Source organism: Schistocerca americana, chromosome 7 (assembly GCF_021461395.2).
Source record: "Schistocerca americana isolate TAMUIC-IGC-003095 chromosome 7, iqSchAmer2.1, whole genome shotgun sequence".
In the NCBI taxonomy this organism is placed as follows: domain Eukaryota; kingdom Metazoa; phylum Arthropoda; class Insecta; order Orthoptera; family Acrididae; genus Schistocerca; species Schistocerca americana.
This window is the reverse complement of record NC_060125.1, coordinates 288,785,643-288,804,932: the sequence shown is the minus strand read 5'-3', so window position 1 is coordinate 288,804,932 and position 19,290 is coordinate 288,785,643. Positions and strand designations below refer to the sequence as shown.

The 19,290-nt window shown below is 44.8% G+C and overlaps 1 protein-coding gene across 1 annotated transcript in view; it reads right to left on the bottom strand.

Annotated features, from left to right (window-relative positions):
• Positions 1-19,290, bottom strand: part of LOC124622432 (myrosinase 1-like) — a 308,720-nt gene that overhangs the window by 57,038 nt on the left and 232,392 nt on the right. Inside the window, exon 7 of the mRNA XM_047148127.1 lies at positions 10,541-10,688. Within this exon, the coding sequence (XP_047004083.1) occupies positions 10,541-10,688 (148 nt within the window). The remainder of the gene's footprint in view (positions 1-10,540; positions 10,689-19,290) is intronic.

Genomic DNA, 19,290 nt, shown 5'->3' with positions numbered 1-19,290 from the left:
GTATCTCAAGACACTATGAAAAGCTTAAAGAAAATCTTCAGAATGAAAACCCACCTTCTTACCGCTAGTAACTTCCATGGGAGTGTTACCAAGGACACAGGGTGATTGCACACTAGTTGGCAAAAAAAGTAAATCACCCAAAAGACAGGGTCGGATGTCAATGTAACGTCGTACAAGTACACAACGATTAGAGCTGCAACTCTCTGTGTCAGGTCGAACGGCTATCAGAGTCCGTTAGTCTAGTTCACGTTTAGAGCTGTTACCAGGCATGGTAGGGAATATAAGCGCCACAGACGGCGGCTGGTGGGTGATCGAATGAAGGTCGTTGAGATGGCGTGTACTAGTCTGAGAAAGCGTTATCAGCGCCTGACAGAACTGGAGAGAGGGCACATTGTGGTTCTCCATTTGGTCGGCTGGTCGAGTCGTGCTGCAACTAGATTTGTGAGTCATTCGGGTGTGATGGGAACCCAACGCTGGAGTGCAAGGAAACGTGAGAGCGGGAATGCGTGCCGTCAAGGTTCCGATCGACCACGTCTGACCACCACAAGGAAGGATCGTCGTATTGTGCACCAAACACATCGTAATCCTTCCCCCCCCCCCGCCATCTGCACCTATCTACATCTACATGATTATTCTACAAAAAATTGCCTGGCAGAGGGTTCAATGAACCACCTTCAAGCCGTCTCTATACCGTTCCACTCTCGAATGGCGCGCAGGAAAAAGACCACTTACAATTTTTCTGTGCGAGCCCTAATTTCTCTTATTTTATCGTGGTGATCATTTCTCCCTATGTATGTGTGAGCCAACAGAAAGTTTACGTGATCGGAGCAGAAAACTGTTGATTGGAATTTTGTGAGAAAATAACATCGCAACGATAAACACCTTTGTTTTAATGATTGCCAATTCAATTCACGTATCAAGTCTGTGTCACTATCTCCCCTATTTGGCGATAGTACAAAATGAGCTGCCCTTCTTTGAACTTTTTCGATGTCACTCGTGAGTCGTACCTGATGCGGATCCCACACCGCACAGCAATACTACAGAATAGGGCGGACAAGCGTGGCGCAAGCAGTCTCTTTAGTAGACCTGTTGCACCTTGTAAGTGTTCTGCCTATGAATCGCAGTCTTTGGTTTTCTCTACTCTCAACATTATCTACACTCCTGGAAATGGAAAAAAGAACACATTGACACCGGTGTGTCAGACCCACCATACTTGCTCCGGACACTGCGAGAGGGCTGTACAAGCAATGATCACACGCACGGCACAGCGGACACACCAGGAACCGCGGTGTTGGCCGTCGAATGGCGCTAGCTGCGCAGCATTTGTGCACCGCCGCCGTCAGTGTCAGCCAGTTTGCCGTGGCATACGGAGCTCCATCGCAGTCTTTAACACTGGTAGCATGCCGCGACAGCGTGGACGTGAACCGTATGTGCAGTTGACGGACTTTGAGCGAGGGCGTATAGTGGGCATGCGGGAGGCCGGGTGGACGTACCGCCGAATTGCTCAACACGTGGGGCGTGAGGTCTCCACAGTACATCGATGTTGTCGCCAGTGGTCGGCGGAAGGTGCACGTGCCCGTCGACCTGGGACCGGACCGCAGCGACGCACGGATGCACGCCAAGACCGTAGGATCCTACGCAGTGCCGTAGGGGACCGCACCGCCACTTCCCAGCAAATTAGGGACACTGTTGCTCCTGGGGTATCGGCGAGGACCATTCGCAACAGTCTCCATGAAGCTGGGCTACGGTCCCGCACACCGTTAGGCCGGCTTCCGCTCACGCCCCAACATCTTGCAGCCCGCCTCCAGTGGTGTCGCGACAGGCGTGAATGGAGGGACGAATGGAGACGTGTCGTCTTCAGCGATGAGAGTCGCTTCTGCCTTGGTGCCAATGATGGTCGTATGCGTGTTTGGCGCCGTGCAGGTGAGCGCCACAATCAGGACTGCATACGACCGAGGCACACAGGGCCAACACCCGGCATCATGGTGTGGGGAGCGATCTCCTACACTGGCCGTACACCACTGGTGATCGTCGAGGGGACACTGAATAGTGCACGGTACATCCAAACCGTCATCGAACCCATCGTTCTACCATTCCTAGACTGGCAAGGGAACTTGCTGTTCCAACAGGACAATGCACGTCCGCATGTATCCCGTGCCACCCAACGTGCTCTAGAAGGTGTAAGTCAACTACCCTGGCCAGCAAGATCTCCGGATCTGTCCCCCATTGAGCATGTTTGTGACTGGATGAAGCGTCGTCTCACGCGGTCTGCACGTCCAGCACGAACGCTGGTCCAACTGAGGCGCCAGGTGGAAATGGCATGGCAAGCCGTTCCACAGGACTACATCCAGCATCTCTACGATCGTCTCCATGGGAGAATAGCAGCCTGCATTGCTGCGAAAGGTGGATATACACTGTACTAGTGCCGACATTGTGCATGCTCTGTTGCCTGTGTCTATGTGCCTGTGGTTCTGTCAGTGTGATCATGTGATGTATTTGACCCCAGGAATGTGTCAATAAAGTTTCCCCTTCCTGGGACAATGAATTCACGGTGTTCTTATTTCAATTTCCAGGAGTGTATGTGATCGTTCCACTTTAGGTTATTTGTAATTGTAATCCCTAAGTATATAGTTGACTTTACAACCTTAAGATTTGTGTCACTTACCGTTTAATCCGAATTTAGCGGATCCCTTTTAGTACTCATGTGAATAACTTCACACTTTTCTTTATTCAGGGCCAGTTGCTACTTTTCGCACCATACTGATATCTTATCTAAATCATTTTGCAATTCGTTTTGGTCATCTGATGACTTTATAAGACGGTAAATGACAGCATCATGTGCAGACAATTAATAGGGCTACTCAGATTGTCTCCTACGTCGTTAATATAGATCAGGAACAATAGAGGGCCTATAACATTTCCTTGGGGAACGCCGGATGTTACATCTGTTTTACTCGATGACTTTCCATCTATTTCTACGAACTGCGACCTTTCTGACACGAAATCACGAATCCAGTCGCACAACTGAGGCGATATACCACAGACACGCAATTTGGTTAGAAGACGCTTGTGAGGAACGGTGTCGAAAGCCATCTGGAAATCTAAAAATATGAAATCAATTTGACATCCCCTTTCGATAGGACTCTTTACCTCACTAGTATAAAGAGCTAGTTGTGTTTTACAAGAACGATGTCTTCTGAATCCGTGTTAACTATGTGTCAATAAATCGTTTTCTTCGAGGTAATTTCTTATGTTCGAGCACAATATACGTTCCAAAACCCTACTGCAAATCGACGGTAGTGATATGGGCTTGTAATTCAACGAATTACTCATGTTTCCCTTTTTGGGTATTGGTGTGGCTTGAGCAATTTTCCAGTCTTTAGGTACGGAAATTTCTGTGAGCCAGCGGTTGTATATAATTGCTAAACATGGAGCTATTGTGTCAGCATACTCAGAATGGAACCTGACTGGTATACAGTCTGGACCGGAGGCCTTGCCTTTATTAATTATTTAAGCTGCTTTGCTACACCGAGGATATCTACTTCTATATTTCTCTTCTTGGCAGTTTTCAAGAACAAATGACGGACAAACTTAAATATTCTGTGTGAATCCGCACCATTGGTCGGAGCCTAGCAGCTGTCGTACTACGGAAGCACTGCGTTATGACTGGACTGCTCTTAACACCACAATAAAAACGCCTGCGTCAGTATTGCCGAGACCGCACACTGTTAACAAATGGAGTGGCATTCTCTTCGGCGATGACCCTTCTGCACTGTCCGGGTTGACCCTCGTCGGGGAGCATGGCGACAATCAGGAGAGGTCCATTTTTCCCCAGGTTTCGGACATGCACAGTGGTGTTTCTCCCGGAGTCATGGTGTGGTGAATCGTAGTGTGCTATTTCAGGTCACGGCTAGTATTGACTGAGGGAATTCTGACGCCACAACATTACGCGACAGCGACAGTATAGAGGTGCCATTTTTCAACAGGACAATGCTCGTCCACAGACGCCATATGCCTTTATTAACACACTACTGGCCATTAAAATTGCTACACCACGATGATGACGTGCTACAGACACGAAATTTAACCGACAGGAAGAAGATGCTGTGATATGCAAATGATTAGATTTTCACAGCATCCACACAAGGTTGGCGCCGGTGGCGACACCTACAACGTGCTGACATGAGGAAAATTTCCAACCGGTTTCTCATACACAAACAGCAATTGCCGGCGTTGCCTCGTGAAACGTTGTTGTGATGCCTCGTGTAAGGAGGAGAAATGCGTACCATCACGTTTCCGGATTGTAGCCTATCGCGATTGCGGTTTATCGTATCGCGACATTGCTACTCGCGTTGGTCGAGATCCAATGACTGTTAGCAGAACATGGAATCGGTGGGATCAGGAGGATAATACGGAACGCTGTGCTGGATCCCAACGGCCTCGTACCACTAGCAGTCGAGATGACAGGCATCTTATCCGCATGGCTGTAATGGATCGTGCAGCCACGTCTCGATCCCTGAGTCAGCAGATGGGGACGTTTGCAAGACAACAACCATCTGCACGACGACGTTTGCAGCGGCATGGACTATCAGCTCGGAGACCATGGCTGCGGTTACCCTTCACGCTGCATCACAGACAGGAACGCCTGCGATGGTGTACTCAACGACGAACCTGGGTGCACGAATGGCAAAACGTCATTTTTTCGAATGAATCCAGGTTCTGTTTACAGCATCATGAAGGTCGCATCCGTGTCTGGCGGCATAGCGGTGAACGCACATTGGAAGCGGGTATTCGTCATCGCCATATTGGCGTATCACCCGGCGTGATGGTATGGGGTGGGGTGCCATTGGTTACACGTCTCGGTCAACTCTTGTTCCCATTGACGGCACTTTGAACAGTGGACGTTACATTTCAGATGTGTTACGACTCGTTGCTCTACCCTTCATTCGATCCCAGCGAAACCCTACATTTCAGCAGAATAATGCACGACCGCATGTTGCACGTCCTGTACGGGCCTTTCTGGATACGGAAAATGTTCGACTGCTGCCCTTACCAGCACATTCTCCAGATCTCTCACCAATTGAAAACATCTGGTCAATGGTGGCCGAGTAACATGCTCGTCACAATACGCAATCACCAGGGTTGGGTTGTTTTTGGGGAAGGAGACCAGACAGCGAGGTCATCGGTCTCATCGGATTAGGGAAGGAAGTCGGCTGTGCTCTTTCAGAGGAACCATCCTGGCATTTGCCTGGAATGATTTAGGGAAATCACGGAAAACCTAAATCAGGATGGCCGGACGTGGGATTGAACCGTCGTCCTCCCGAATGCCGCCATCATTACTCTTGATGAACTGTGGTATCGTGTTGAAGCTGCATGGACAGCTGTACCTGTACACGCCATCAAAGCTCTGTTTGACTCAATGCCCATGCGTATCAAGGCTGTTATTATGGCCAGAGGTGGTTGTTCTAGGTACTGATTTCTCAGGATTTATGCACCCAAATTGCGTGAAAATGTAATCACATGTCAGTTCTAGTAAAATATATCTGTCCAATGATTATCCGTTTATAATCTGCATTTCTTCTTGGTGTAGCAATTTTAATGGCCAGTAGTGTAGTATGCTACTACCGTTAATAGCAATATCCCCAGATGTGGCTCCGATAAAACATGTGTTGCACCATCTCGTACGTCAACTCTGCCCGAATGCCAGTGTCCAGGGCATCAAGGAATTGTTACAACAGTTCTGGACCAGCTTGCCTGTGGAGAGGAAGAAACAGCTTTCCAGCACCCTTCCAAACCGAATTAGTGGGTACAGTGGGTGCAACGCCATACTGGTAAGTTGGCTACTGCCAAGTCCTTCGCAAATTTCACTCGATTTTGTCGTCACTGAAATAACATCAGATACCCCCTCAAACCATGACGTTTCTCCGTTTTCCCCTTCCGGGTGCTTCATCTTTTTTGTCCGACAGGGTAGTTGGGGCCTTTCAGCAGTGCTACGAAAACTGGAAACAAAGCCTCCGTCGATGTACAACTGATCAAGGTAATCTCTTTAAAGAGGATAGCAATGATATGCAAAAACAAAATTCTTTCAAAAATAAGGTAGCCTCATTCCTGTTCTGCTGCACTTTGTAAGTCTGCGATTAAGATTATAGTGGTGTGTTTGGTTCATAAACTTAATTACGAAATGAATTTAGGTAACTGTTTCATCATACAGTTCCTTCTGCTTCTTTCCTCATTTAATGCGTGTCACACAGATCCACCTGCTGATACTTGGCATTTCATTATTGTGGATTGAAAGCATTATTGACGCTTCCACTTGAGGATGCTCTCATTCTACGCCCCATAATTTAGCAGTGGCTAACTGGGCGTCTGAACTCATTACTTCAGTTGTCCTGCATTTTACAAAATCTGATCCTATTCCGTCAGTTTTAAATTGGCAGTATTCACTCTTTCACAAATATAGTTATGCAGGGGGAGAAAGGGAGAATGAGTATGAGCATTTTAAACATCTTTCTTTTTGTGACAGGCAAGTCTTACGTCAGGTAAGTCTTGACAAGTATCACTTTGATTTGACTCATTCAAATGGCTCAAATGGCTCTGAGCACTATGGGACTCAACTGCTGTGGTCATAAGTCCCCTAGAACTTAGAACTACTTAAACCTAACTAACCTAAGGACATCACACACATCCATGCCCAAGGCAGGATTCGAACCTGCGACCGTAGCGGTCGTGCGGTTCCAGACTGTAGCGCCTTTAACCGCTCGGCCACTCCGGCTGGCATTTGACTTATTCAGTAACTTGATTGCTCCATATGGTTCAGTCATAATCTAAGAATTTATAAACCTATATTTGAGATACCTCAGTGACATTAACTGTGGGCTATTCGATGAACTGCAAATTTTCAGTTCTTTAGAGACCAAATAAAATCTTAAGTTATACAATATCAAAATCAATAAAATAAATATCTTATACGGTGTGTATGTTGTATAATGAACCAGCATAAATAACACATAATTATTATATAGCCTACAGGTGTCACTGGCGAGTGAGATTGATGTTCGGTGGTTGTGAACACTATAGCGGAAGCTCGTAAGTTTTTATTTCACTATATCGCCTCTTCAAGGTATCTGACGTGTGAATGTCGCAATGGTTACTACATACTAAATGCTTGAACTAAACCTGGCTACCTGTCTTTCTTACATCTCTCTAACCTGCCTTTAGCACATCTGTGACGAATTCAGTGTAATTATCGTAAATCGTAAATAATAACCTCGAACCAAAATTCTCTCGTATTTGATATTCAAGCAAAAACAGTAGCCATCTCCTCTGAAATGGAACACCGTCACAGTGCGACAAACAAATCAGTAATGCATGGGTTGTATTTGTTTTTAGAGTATACCCTAACAAGGATCAGTTGTAGGAAAATAATTTGGTTGTGAGATTCAAATCAGGTCTGACTTTAATAAATCATTTATTTACTCTAACATCTTGAATACACTATGTTAAAATAACAGAGACGAAGATTCGAACGATATGTGCATAAAGTCTCGAAAAGTTAATTGAGACATTGCTCCGGATACAATAAGCACAAAATCATAATTAAACACAAGGCTCTCTAGGAGCTCAATTTAATCACGAATACCTCGGAAACACTGTGTGGAGGTGCCTCATCTACGTGGAAGACTGCTTGTGAAACGCTACAAGCTTTCCCAATCTCTGCAGCTCATCAGTGCTAAGTAAACGAGTCCAAGACCAAAGAAACAATACAGTTAACCGGACAACACATGTTCCTTAGCGAATTCCGTAAACTGTATGCCACGCAGAAATGCACCACTTACTCCAAACTTAGCAAACATACATCTCAATCGCCGCCAGGCCCAGACGTCTCAGCAGGGCCGCAAGTGACCGAAATTATTCTTCTCTAAACCGACTACCCGCTTTTAAGGAAAAAGCGTGGAGGGGATGACACACAGCCAGTGCCACAGTGACCAACGAAAATTTTGCTTTACTGACATCAATACGGGAGAACCCTGCAGCAATTTCCCATTCTCGACTTACAGAACGTAACATCAAGTGATTCGTGTCAGCTGCTAGCCACGCTCCACACACTGCTCGAGCCCTATGCAACTACGCACGTTGGCGGGCAAGACCCATTTGATCGGATAACAAGATCTGAAGGGAAAGGCAACGAATTTTCACACGGTGGGCAAGCAGCATCACGTCGGCCCATTCTTAGATATGTATACAGAGAGGTGAAATCGTTAAGCGCTACGCTGTAGGGGCTTGCAGTGACTTAGTGGATGGGTGTTGTGTGATGTCCTTAGGTTAGTTAGGTTTAAGTAGTTCTAAGTTCTAGGGGACTGATGACCATAGATGTTAAGTCCCATAGTGCTCAGAGCCATTTTGAGCTTAGTGGCAACTGTCTTCAAGGTGAAAATACACTACTGACTACTAAAATTGCTACACCAAGAAGAAATGCAGATGATAAACGGATATTCATTGAACAAATATATTATACTAGAACTGACATGTGATTACATTTTCACGCAATTTGGGTTCATAGATCCTGATTAATCAGTACCCAGAACAACCACCTCCGGCTGTAATAACGGCCTTCATACGCCTGGGCATTGAGTCAAACAGAGCTTGGATGGCGTGTACAGGTACAGCTGCCCATGCAGCTTCAACACGATACCACAGTTCACATCAAGAGTAGTGACTGGCGTATTGTGACGAGCCAGTTGCTCGGCCACCATTGACCAGAGGTTTTCAATTGGTGAGAGATCTGGAGAATGTGCTGGCCAGGGCAGCAGTCGAACATTTTCCGCATCCAGAGAGGCCCGTTACCCACATCAAATACAGCCAAGAAACGAGAAACAAAAATGAATGGAATATCGCTAACCATGTCACATGCTACTGAAATAATCACGAATATCACTTGATTCGGCGAACATTATCATTTGTTACTGCAGTTGAACGGCCTTTCCACGTAAAAGAAAATATGATATTATCGAGCCTATTATTAGATATGCTTTCTCTCATCTTCTCGTGCATATAAATCAGCGCACTGACTTCTAAGAAATCAGTTTTATTATTATGTGCCTTTATTGTATTAACACTATTTTTGTCGCTAATTACCACAACATCTGCAACATTAGGCTCCTTCACCTTCCATTAGGCATTTTTCAGTAAAATGTTCTCATTTATGAGAGTGCAAACTGACGACAATGTCATGACTCATTTCCTATATTAAATCATAGTTACAGCAACTAAAGCTACGTCAGAAGACGCTCTCCCACCTATCATGTAGTTTATTTACATACTGCACTAGCACTATCACGATCTTCACTTCAGTCCGTTCCGTAGCTGTTACAAATTGTTTAAATTATTTCAAACCTACTCAGGTGTCATGTTCTTTTTCCTTTTTCCTTTTTGGTCTTATACCATTTTCATGTACCCTGATAAATGGAAGCAAAAGCAATTCAGTGCATTGGTTATCAGTTAAAAGCTAAACAACAACAAATCAGATAATGAAAAATGATGCGCTTAAAAAAATCTTACTTTACAGAAATTGAGCGATGGCACATCATGCCATATTAGTCTCTACATATGTTAAATCTGACAGGTGTTTCTATGACTGTGCTTTCGGAACTGACATTACTGAGAGGGATCTGGCAACATTGTCGACTTCCCCGTGGCCACGCTTCGGGGTCAGTCCTTAACGTGAAGCACAAATCTGAAACATGTCCGTTACGTAAGAAACCCAATACAGCGTAAAAAGTAAACATGTACACGTTTTTATTTAGCAGCCTCTGATCACCAAATTTTCTGGTTTTCAAAGATTGTTAAATAAAAACTGTTATTGGTGTAGTGGTTGCCGTTCTCCTTCTGACATAAAATCTTTAACTTTAGCAGAGTGGTGCTTAGTCAGGCAATAAAATGAAGACAATGAACACCAATGATTAATTATATGTCAAATGACGTCCAGCTGCCAGAAAGCTAAAAAATCTATTGTCACAAGAATGATAGCAATGACTCTTTTGGTATAAAGTTCCTAACGCTTATACAGTGAAACTGTGTTTCTTTAGTGCTTCATGCAGTTGTCATAAACACAATATTACTTTCACCGTTTATATGTTAGCATCGTTAATACGACACAAGCTTAGAACTATGTGTAATTCCAAAAGTCATTGCACTCGATTTGCACTAAGTAATAATTGTTAATATGGATATGGCACTACGGCAAATGCTGTTATTTAGAGGTTCTTCTAAACGACACAGCAGACATACAGAGACGATATACTCGACATACAGAGACGAAGTAGATAGGTGTCACCAACGGCCTATGTCTATCAATTTCATGAATTCAGAGTTTTACAGCTCTAGCTTCACCAAATCAGAGTGTAAAGATATTACTTTGCTATACTAGTCCAATTTCTAAAACAAGAGTCACCTAGTAACGAATCAATCACTGGATTACAAGAACAGAACGAAGCCCATTATGCCTTCCGTCTTACGTGAAGTTTCGGGGCCCTGGACTCACCCTTGAGGTCAGCGATCTCTTGCGCCGTGAACTGAGGTAGCCGAGAGATCCAGATGCCGTCCTTGATGCTGTTATTGTAGATCCGCTCCTTCATGACCGCTGGGTAGTCGCCGTCTGAGGTGTAAATTGGATGAGCAAACCAGCCGAGCTGCGACAGAAAAACCAGACGATAACACACCAGCGGTAAAGTTCTTGCTTTCTGTCACCTTTTGGTAGACAGAATAAATTCATATTAACAAGAATGAAAGACAGAGTCCATTTTATTCTCGTTCAAGTTTTAATTCAAATTAACATTCACTCAAGTGAAAAGCAGCTGATTAAAATATAAAGTTCATAGACGACATAATCATCTTGAAAGATAGCCAAAATTAACTTCCAAAAAATATTGAATGAAATGTACAGGGTTAATAATGTTCAAACTACTTACGAAAGCGAAATAAATTAATAGAAAGAAGAATGTCAAGCTAATATTACAACTGGATGAGACTAAATGAACAACTCAAGGAATGGCAAGCTAATATCACAACTGGAGGAGACCAATCGAACAGTTCAAGGAATTCGTCCATCAAGAAAGCAAGACCACACAATATATGCAAACTAAAAGACGTATCAGAATATGTTTGGTACATCTGTACCGAAATCTTCATTTATGCGCCATACGCCACTATATTTCCGGTACTCATTAGTCAGATGACAATCATCGTAGCTTGGGGAAAGCCGAGGGCAGCCAGTCTTGACGATGTATATGATAATGGAAAGCCTTATGATAAATCAAGTATTCGACAACATAAAACTTTGAAAGTTATCTGTATTTCAATTATTAGTAATAATTAAAATATCGTCTCTTAGATGAAACTACTTATCTTACTTGGGATATCTTGACCTCGCACTTCGACTGAGATACCTCAGTTGTTTCAAAATACTTCTTAAGGAAACTGTCAGAAAATAAGTTGAGCTTAGTGTCAATTTATCCCCCACAAACCCTGTTATGTCACTGCCAATAAGAGGGAGCTCCAACTTCCATCCAAAATCAGCAATGTTAGTCGTAATTTCTGAAAAGGAAGCCAAAAGCGAAGAACTTGGATAACCTGATGTCAGCTGACAGTTAAAACTAAAATGACCAGTACAAAAACCGACTGATAACTTCAAGCAGTTTTATGTTGTAACCGAGAATGTTACATCAGAATCAAATTTTATTACGTGAAAATTTAAGTTCGTATGAACGAAGAGTCTTCCGTCTAAATCAATCGATTACATACAGATAGAGCGTAAGCAAAAATGTAACTATTCACCTCGTAATATTTTAGCTGTGTGCAAAGAAAGAATTTTTTGTCAAGTCTGAGTTTTAGAGAAGGATCAAAACGCGGTTAGGCTTACGATCTCTTAAAAGCATTTTAGAGAAAAATTCTAACTGCGCCCAATACTGAAAACAAGAGTGACACAAAAGAGGAAGCATGGTGAGCCGCCTCAAACCAATCAAAAATTGTTGCAAGGAAGAAAAAGAACAAGATCCCAGAAACAATAGTGCATCCTCTGACAGTAACAGAGATGCACGTGTTGTCATTAAAAAATTTGGTTGCAAATGCGCAAAAACGTAAAAGAAATTCAGAAAAATTAATTTTCACTACCGAAAAAAATACTTTTTCGTAACCGGAAAAGATAAAAACAGTTTCGTTAAACTGAATTTCAGTTTACATGGTAGACACGTTTTGCACCTTCGCTTTTATTCTGTCCCATCCTGCGTACATAACTCTACTACTGCTTGCAGATGGCGCTGCATCGAAGTTGGTGTGTTGACTGTGGGCACAGGCGAAAGTTACTGTAGGGGCTGCACAGGGTAAAAGGCTGTATATTGTGTTCGGTGGTGTGAGTGTGTTGGTTATCTCCATGTATACTTTGGGAAGTTACTGTTTTACGTAGGTAGCGGAACAAAGTCCAGACTGTGATATGAAAGTGCATTTATCTTTTGCTTTTCACTTTAAGCGTTTAAAGAATGGACTTCATATAAAGAAATCGTGGAGTGGACCGTATTTTTAATAACGATTTTAAATACAGAAAGCAGAGTAAAATGATGACGGGTGACGTTTTGTGGAAGCGCACGAAGAAGAATTGCCGGCCGCGGTGGCCGAGCGGCTCTAGGTGCTTCAGTCCGGAACCGCGCGACCGCTACGGTCGCAGGTTCGAATCCTGCCTCAGGCATGGATGTGTGTGATGTCATTAGGTTAGTTAGGTTTAAGTAGTTCTCAGTTCTAGGGGACTGATGACCTCAGATGTTAAGTCTCATAGTGCTCAGAGCCATTTGAACCATTTGAAGTCCCCCCTGATTTATGGTCCAGTATAGCAGCAGATCAAATCAGAACTACAGAGGCTGCGGAGTCGTTTCATCGACATTTAAAACAACAATTTTACGAACACCATGCTTCTATTCACGAGTTTACGGAAGTATTAAACAATATTCCAAAGTGAAACTTACCTGTATTTGAACACAGTGCATTCTAAAAGAAAAACAGATAGACGTGACCGTGGAAATCGGCGTTTTGCTACTGAATTGTGGGACAAATATCAGCGTGGTGAATCTTCATTACTGGAATACGTATAAAGAATTGCACATCGCTTCCAGTATGTCCGTCACTGGGACAAAAGTTTCACCGGGGCAACCAGTGTGCTGCGCTGCCATTCCAAAGGTAAGCTGTTTTACTCTTTATATTTGCGGTACTGACTTCTAATATTTTGCGGTAACGAGACATGCAATTTTGCGGTGATGAAAACAGGATATTCAGGAGTAAAGCTAGACTGTTTTGGGAAGTGAAATCCATGGAAAAATGCGACGCCCTAGACAGCGGCTTCACGCACCATAGCCTCGCGGTGTTGACCCCAGACGGAGAGATGCCCATTCTCGAAGTGCGCACCTCGGTCAGATCAACGGATCTCTTCCCAGCCGCCCTGCAGCACGAGATGAGCCGTTATCGTTGATGAATCACAATCAGATGCGGATGACGCACTGGGCGTCAGCTGAAATATCTCTCAAGTACGGAACTAGGCCGGCAGCGATACTTTGTCAGATTAACTCCTGTTGTGTTCGAAGCTCAGCTCAGCTCTTTCATGGTGCTATCAGTTCACGCTCACCTGTTGTCCAACAGTGCTCTAGCCAGTCACAGTTCTCCACAGATATTTCAGTGAAGTCATAACATAAACGTAAACTCCGTCCACAGACCGTCGTGGGCTCATCGGTAACGACCGACCGCCATGTCCTCCACTGCCAATGGCGGCGCTGGATACGGTGTCGACGGGCATGTGGTTTGCACCCGGCCCTTGTCATTTTCGTGACGTGGAGCCGCTACTGCTCGATCAAGTAGCTCCAAATTCGAACCTCGATAAATAAAAACACCGGGTGGTTATAATTAAACTTTCCCTATTTAACACTTTATAGCACGGAAACTAACTACCGTACGAGTACCAAACGTGGTAACCTTAATGTCAAGGACATGGGGCAGAGAAATAATGCAGAATCAATTCAAGTGAAACACTTTTAATGCGCTGCTACGGTACATCATACCATTACATACCGGTACCAGTACTGCTACAAAAGGGGCTCAATACAGCGCCCATCAGTGGCCAGAAGAGTCTGAAAGCGCAGGACTGCATTCTGCACAGCAGAACGAAGCATGTCCGTAGATATGCTGGCTATCTCTCTTGACATGCTGCGCTTCACATCAGCGCACGTGTGAATGTTCCCCCGGTAAACTCTGTCCTTCAGGTAGCCCCAGCCGGCCGGAGTGGCCGTGCGGTTCTAGGCGCTACAGTCTGGAACCGAGCGACCGCTACGGTCGCAGGTTCGAATCCTGCCTCGGGCATGGATGTGTGTGATGTCCTTAGGTTAGTTAGGCTTAATTAGTCCTAAGTTCTAGGCGACTGATGACCTCAGAAGTTAAGTCGCATAGTGCTCAGAGCCATTTGAGGTAGCCCCACAACCAGCAATCACGGGGAGTGAGATCAGGCGATCATGGCGACCAAGTACTTGAAAACGATCGGCTGATAAATCGATCGTTTGCAAATGTGTTTCGGAGAAGCAGGTGAACTCCTCGAGCGATGTTCGGTGGGATCCCATCTTACATGAAAACTATTGAGATCAATGCGTCTCTCTCCTGTAGGGCAAGTATGACACTCTGGCTATGCATATCGTAGTAACGCTGGCCAGTCACACTGCACGCCTTTGGTCCTTGGACGTCAACCTGTTCAAAAAAGAAGGGGCCAATGATGAACGTAGGTGTGAAGCCACACCATAGGGTGACACGTTCACCGAACAGAGGAACTTCATGCACAGTGACTGGAGGTGAAGATCCCCACAATCGGAAATTCTGTGTGTTCGCCTCACCAGTCAGAGAAAAATGAGTTTCGTCTGTCCATATAATGGTCCAAGATCAGCCATCGTCAAGATCAATCCTCATGAGAAAGTCGAGAGCGAGGCTAACACGTCGTTGTTCGTTCTGTAGTTCAAGCTAATATACCATTTGAGAATAGTTCGAAGCACCTTCCGTACAGTGGACCACAGGATGTTCAACTGTAATGCCACAGCAGGCGCACTGCCTGACGATCGGGAATTGCGGGCAGCTTTGTCTGCCACAGCAACAGTGATTTCATCAACCACCTGTGGTGCAACTGGCCGTCTGTCTCTTCCCGGAACGACGCCCAGTTCTTCGCTTGATTCGAACTTCTTCATCATGCTCCGCAAAGCGGGTGGAGAAAGAGGGCCCTTCTGTAACCCATTCAGCCGGCGATATTCTCGAAGTGCAGCTGCAGCAGTACTGTTGTTTTGATAATAGGGCTTCCCTAATAATGCCCAGCTCCTTTCGTCCAAGCTCATGTTGACACGTCAACAAGTGCACTGCGACTAGTCAGGTGTGTGAGACTGTGAATCACGATGACTGATCACAGCACCCGGTTGCCACTGCAGGAACTGGACAGTAGCGCTGTGAAGGCATAGAAATCATGCAGCCAATAATCTGGACATTAATGCTACCAAGTTTGGTTCTCGTACGGTAATCAGTTTCCGTGTTATAACGTGTTAGATAGGGTAAGTTTAATTATAACCACTCGGTAGTTGTCCGATTCCTTAACTAAATACTCCGATAAATAGAAGAATACATGGTAAATCGGAGCGATTGTCATGACACACCTCCCGCAAACAGTCTATATTTCAAAATTAAGTGTTTCATTAGCTGTTTCCGATGCCTTCTGCCACTCAGTTCTTCGCGACACTCCTTTGCTTACTTAAAAATGGATAATATAGAGGAGAGTGTCGTACCTGAAGGGCTGTACCAGGGACTCATTATATTGTTTTAGTTGTTGTGAGACGTGGGGTTTTGTTGTGTGCAGTGTTTCTAAACATCACGAGTTCTACATATTTCACCTCCGTATTGTATATTAAAGCTATTTGGAGGACCTTGTTAATTCCTCAATTACAGAGTTTTATGGAGAGCAAAATACAGGGTGAACATTAACAAAACAAACAAACTGCATGGACGGATTCCTAACTGGAAATGGAGGAAAAGAGGTCCTACGAACATGTGTCCAGAAATGGACGGTGTGCATGCAACACCAACAAATAGTCCCAGAACAAAGTATAGACCTGCATCGCATCCATGTCACAACACATGTTAAAAGTAGCTTCCATGCGATCGCAGGAGGTAGAAATAGTAGCGGTTGTTATGCAGGGTACATACACAACTGGCCATTAAAATTACTACACCACGAAGATGACGTGCCACAGACGAGAAATTTAACCGACAGGAAGAAGATGCTGTGAAATGCAAATGATTAGATTTTCAGAACATTCACACAAGGTTGGCGCCGATGGCGACACCTACAACGTGCTGACATGAGGAAAGTTTCCAACCGATTTATCATACACAAACAGCAGTTACCGGCGTTGTCTAGTGAAATGTTGTTCTGATGCCTCGTGTAAAGAGGAGAAATGCGTACCATCACGTTTCCGACTATGATAAAAGTCGGATTGTAGCCTATCGCGATTGCGGTTTATCGTATCGCGACGTTACTGCTCGCGTTGGTCGAGATCCAATGATTGTTAGCAGAATATAGAATCGGTGGGTTCGGGAGGGTAATGCGGAACGCCGTGCTGGATCCCAACGGCCTCGTATCACTAGCAGTCGAGATGGCAGGAATCTTATCCGCATGGCTGTAACGGACCGTGCAGCCACGTCTCGATCCCTGAGTCAACGCATGGGCACGTTTGCAAGACAACAACCATCTGCACGAACAGTTCGACGACGTTTGCAGCAGCATGGACTATCAGCTCGTAGACCATGGCTGCGGTTACCCTTGACGCTGCATCAGAGACAGGAGTGCCTGCGATGGTGTACTCAACGACGAACCTGGGTGCACGAATGGCAAAACGTCATTTTTTCGGATGAATCCAGGTTCTGTTTACAGCATCACGATGGTCGCATTCGTGTTTGGCGACATCGCGGTGAACGCACATTGGAAGCGTGTATTCGTCATCGCCATTCTGGCGTATCACCCAGCGTGATGGTATGGGGTGCCATTGCTTACACGTCTCGGTCACCTCTTGTTCGCATTGACGGCACTTTGAACAGTGGACGTTACATTTCAGATGTGTTACGACCCGTGGCTCTACTCTTCATTCGATCCCTACGAAACCCTACATTTCAGCAGGATAACCGCATGTTGCAGGTCCTGTACGGGCCTTTCTGGGTACATAATATGTCCGACTGCTGCCCTGGCCAGCACATTCTCCAGATCTCTCACCAATTGAAAACTTTTTGTCAATGGTGGCCGAGCAACTGGCTCGTCACAATACGCCAGTACTACTCTTGACGAACTGCGGTATCGTGTTGAAACTGCATGGGCAGCTGTACCTGTACACGCCATCCAAGCTCTGTCTGACTCAATGCCCAGACGTATCAAGGCTGTTATTACGGCCAGAGGATCTATGCACCCATATTGCGTGAAAATCTAATCACTTGTCAGTTCTAGTATAATATATTTATCCAATGAATACCCGTTTATCATCTGCATTTCTTCTTGGTGTAGCAATTTTAATGGCCAGTAGTGTATTTTCACCTTCAAGACAGCTGCCACTAAGCCACTGCAAGCCCCTACAGCATTGCGCTTAACGATTTCACCTCTCTGTATACATATCTAAGAATGGGCCGACGTGATGCTGCTTGCCCACAGTGAGAAAATTGCCTGTTATGATATTTCGGCTTGCACCATGTTGGCGAACCTCCTGCCTGGAGTTCCTTCTAGGGCTCGTCTCAATATCTTGTAGAACCCCGTCTTTCAAATACGGTGCACGCACTGTCCGCCGCCTCACTGCACATTCGTCTGTCTGGAAGAACACGTGATCACACAAGCGCCCGAAAACGGCTTGATATGTTTTGTAATGTGATTGGTGTCTCGTAGGGTACTTGTTTTGGTATAACCGTGCTGCCTCTCGACCATCTGCTTGGTCTCACACAAACACCATCTCGGCTTGTTCCCCATATGAACACCTGACCATTCTGCTGCTTACAGTACACTGCGCCAATCACGCAGCCTACAACACACAAGGAACACGTGACACGTGGTCACAGAATCTGTCCTTCGTCAGCGCCATCTACAGTGACAACGTCGCACTTCCGGGCATATGTTTATAGGACCTTTTTCCTCCATTTCCAGTGAGGAATCAGTCCCTACAGTTTGTCGGTTTTATTAATGTTCACCCCGTATTTTTTCAAACGTGCGGACGTTAAAGTCGTACTTCGTTGGTACTGCTCCATCCTGTGGCTTGAAAAGGAAGACGCACTTCTACGACGAAACCTTGATATTTGCGAATGACCGGAGTTTCTCTAATGTCTCAGCAACTTACCCTGTATTGAAAATGGAAATTTGTGTTAGTCGACAATAGCTTTTATTTAAGAACGTTTTTATCTTGCAACTCGTTTTTGATAATACTTCCTAATTTGATTTCACTTATTGATTATTGGCGTGTACTTGAGTAATAATGTAACACAAGATCATTAAATACAGTACTGAACAGATTTTCTCGACTGAAATACTTCTAAATTCGATCAGAATATTTATCCCACGTGCTTGCCCATGTTGTACCTTGCAATAGGTTTTCACATTTAGTTAAAAAAAAGAAGTTACCTTTCCGGAGTACGTTTTGTAATTTTAGCAGCAGTCTGCAAAAATATGAAGTGAGTGCTATTATTTCAGAATGGAATAAGAATAGATATTACATTTCTATTATTGGGCTGGCTAGAGGCGAAAGTCTGCATGTTAAGAAAAGGAAGGAGTATTAACATCCCGTCAAGATCGAGGTCATTAGAGACGGAGAACAAGCTCGTATTGTGTAAAGGATGGGGAAGGAAATCGGCCGTTCGCTTTCAAAGAAACCGTTCTGACATTTACCTGGAGCGATTTAGGGAAATCACAAACGACCGGTATCTGGGTGGCCGAATGCGGGTTTGAATAGCCATCCTTCAGAATGCGAGTCCAGAGTGCGTACGATTGCCCCACCTCGCCCGGTCCGAGAAGTGTTCCGTGACACAACACATTCCGCTGCAGCTGTACAACTGACTTCAAAGAAGTAGAAGTATTCGACTCTCTCAGAAAAGGGACAAGCTATTCAGGCTCTTGAAGGTGGAATGCAAAAACAGGGCTGTTTTCCGCCATCCACGCCAACGACAGTCCCAAAATTCCGAGACGATTGGAAACTGCTCTGATTG